Source organism: Macrobrachium nipponense, chromosome 10, assembly GCF_015104395.2.
Source record: "Macrobrachium nipponense isolate FS-2020 chromosome 10, ASM1510439v2, whole genome shotgun sequence".
NCBI lineage: Eukaryota > Metazoa > Arthropoda > Malacostraca > Decapoda > Palaemonidae > Macrobrachium > Macrobrachium nipponense.
The window spans coordinates 88885688-88888187 of NC_087204.1; the positions used below are offsets into that span (position 1 = coordinate 88885688).

At 39.2% G+C, this 2500-nt stretch overlaps 1 protein-coding gene across 1 annotated transcript in view; it reads left to right on the plus strand.

Moving 5' to 3' along the window:
* The window catches only part of LOC135223749 (uncharacterized), a 255050-nt gene that overhangs the window by 220758 nt on the left and 31792 nt on the right, over nucleotides 1-2500 (plus strand). The window contains 1 exon segment of the mRNA XM_064262506.1: nucleotides 1520-1905. Coding sequence (XP_064118576.1) covers nucleotides 1520-1905 — 386 coding nt within the window.

Here is a 2500-nt window from a genome sequence, read left to right on the forward strand (position 1 = left end):
TAATAAACAAGAAACAAATAAAAAAATTTGAATATACTTTGGCGAATTGGCTGTTAACCTTGTTATAAAAAAATCAAAGGGCTAAAATTACTGTACGTCCTAGGACCACTTGAAATCTAAAATATCTCTTAAAGTATCTACGAGAAAAACACGATTAATATTTTTCTTATGTAACTCAGCGGTTACAAGAAATTGCTACACACGGAAAACTAGTTCTAGAAATACTAATGTTTCACAACTTGTATAACAAAGAAATATTCGAGAGGCAACCTTGTGTAACCATGTCTGGTCGAAACATTCTTATGTGTTGTCTATCGTGTGTGTGTGTGTGTGTGTGTGTGTGTGTGTGTGTTTATACTCGTGTTTAGTTTTATGGTGCAGGTCAGGGAAAGGGTGAATGGAATTGTCAATGGCGTCTGGGAGAGTTTAGTTTTTGTGGAGACTGAGTTGTCAGAGGGATTGTAAATTCACGCTCACTTCGAAGGCTCGTAAAGTTACGAGATTTTTTCCCTGTTCTGGGATTCTTTCTTTAATCTGATTTTAATTTATTCAGTGCTTTAATTGTTAAGAATAGAATTTGGTACTTTAGTGGACTTGTACTACATAGAGAGAGGGAGATAGATATTACTCGTCTCGTTTTTATTATTATACTTTAATTCTTTTTAGCTCAGTTTATCTTTTCCTTTCTTTGGTGAAACGGTAATATCTGATAAGTAACGTTTGTTAAAAGGGGGAGCCTAGAAAGCTAATGAATACATGGAGAGAGAGAGAGAGAGAGAGAGAGAGAGAGAGAGAGAGAGAGAGAGAGGTTTCACGTGATTTTAGAGACATTCATTACACCTCTATTCTTTTCATATTCTTCGTAAGGCAATAATCAACCATAAATTTTCCTGCAGCGCAAATGAAAGCCTTTTTCTAACAAAAAAAGCATCATAAAACAATTCTAGTCTGTCAAAGGCCACAAGGAATAATAACTACAGCATAATAAATACCCAAAGCTATAAAATATTTGATTTGTTAGCAATAATTTAGAGACAGCTATTCAGGAATCTACACAAATTAACGATACTTCGACAGAGGTAGTAATCAGCTACCAAACGTGTTCAGGAACTACAGACCTTTTCCATATCTTGATTATAAATTTTCATGTAACCTGTGACTGAAAAGAATTAACTGATGTTACCTCGTGATTTTGACCATATAATTACGGTGAGGGTCTTCTTCGATAGGTTGTTCGATATGTATCTTACAAAACAATCGACATGATTTCCCAAAAGCTTTGGACAACAACGTCTTCTTCCTTAGAAAAGTATGCGATAAAGATATATGAGAACACTATTAAGTGGAATTGTTCAAAGCTCTGTTGCGTGATCTGCCCCGCTGTTAAATCGTTTTATGGTGAAAACCGTTCCTTACAATTTTACCTACCTTAACAGATATTCCCACGTTGTTGAAATATATTCATAAACTATAGCCTACAAAAGTTAAGTTTCTATATTTTTATTCACTTTTCTTTCAGATTCCGTCTGGACAAAGACCAAGTGACCTACGGCCTCCCAACTGCCGATGTCCGAGGAACAATCCTAGGCGACCAGTGCCCCGTCGAAGTGGACTTCCCTTGCCAACCTCGCAAGTACCGTGCCTTCAACGGCTACTGTAACAACGTCCAAAACCCCAAGTGGGGTAACGCAGTAACCAGATACCTCAGGTTCTTGCCAGCCGACTACGGCGACGGCGTGTCTGTCCCTAGACAATCTGAGGATGGAGAGTTCCTTCCCTCCGCCCGGAGCGTTAGCCTGGCCATCCACGGAGACCACGACACCCCCCACAAGTACATGACCTCCATCGCTGCCGTCTTCGGCCAGTTCATCGCCCATGACCTGAGTCACACCCCCCAGATGGCAGGTCAGTTATCTCCCTCTGTTTAGGAAGATCTCGCATGCAAAAGCGACATTACGAGTGGCCGCAATGTTACATCATACCGGCTCAACACGCTTGTGTAATATGAGTAACGTAATACAAAAACTTTACCATGCCAGTTTTGTTTATGTATCGCGCCTTGTAATTTCATATGTCGCAGCTCCGCATGAAGAGAATATTCTATATTTCCATTCGGAAATTTCACCTGACCGACCTGAAATTTGAGTTAGGTTCAAACACCCTTCAAATCGCCTCTCGACTGTGACTGGAATGATGAAAACAGGGTGGAAAGTTGCTCGTAACAGTATATTGACGAGAGGTTATTACTGTGAAAAGCAGCAGCCTTCTAAACTCGCCATAAGTAAAAGGATTGCAAATGAACGCAGGATTCTATTGCAACCTGTTCGTTGAGATGGCTGCCAGGAAAAAGCGGTTGGTTCTGGTTCAGTTTGGGTTTTTCAGTGACTTAGAGAGCTTCTTTGGTCGTCATATATTTCAGTTTCACATTTTGAAAGTAAATCGTTCTTACATCTTACAAATATATACACCCACTATATATATATATATATATATATATATA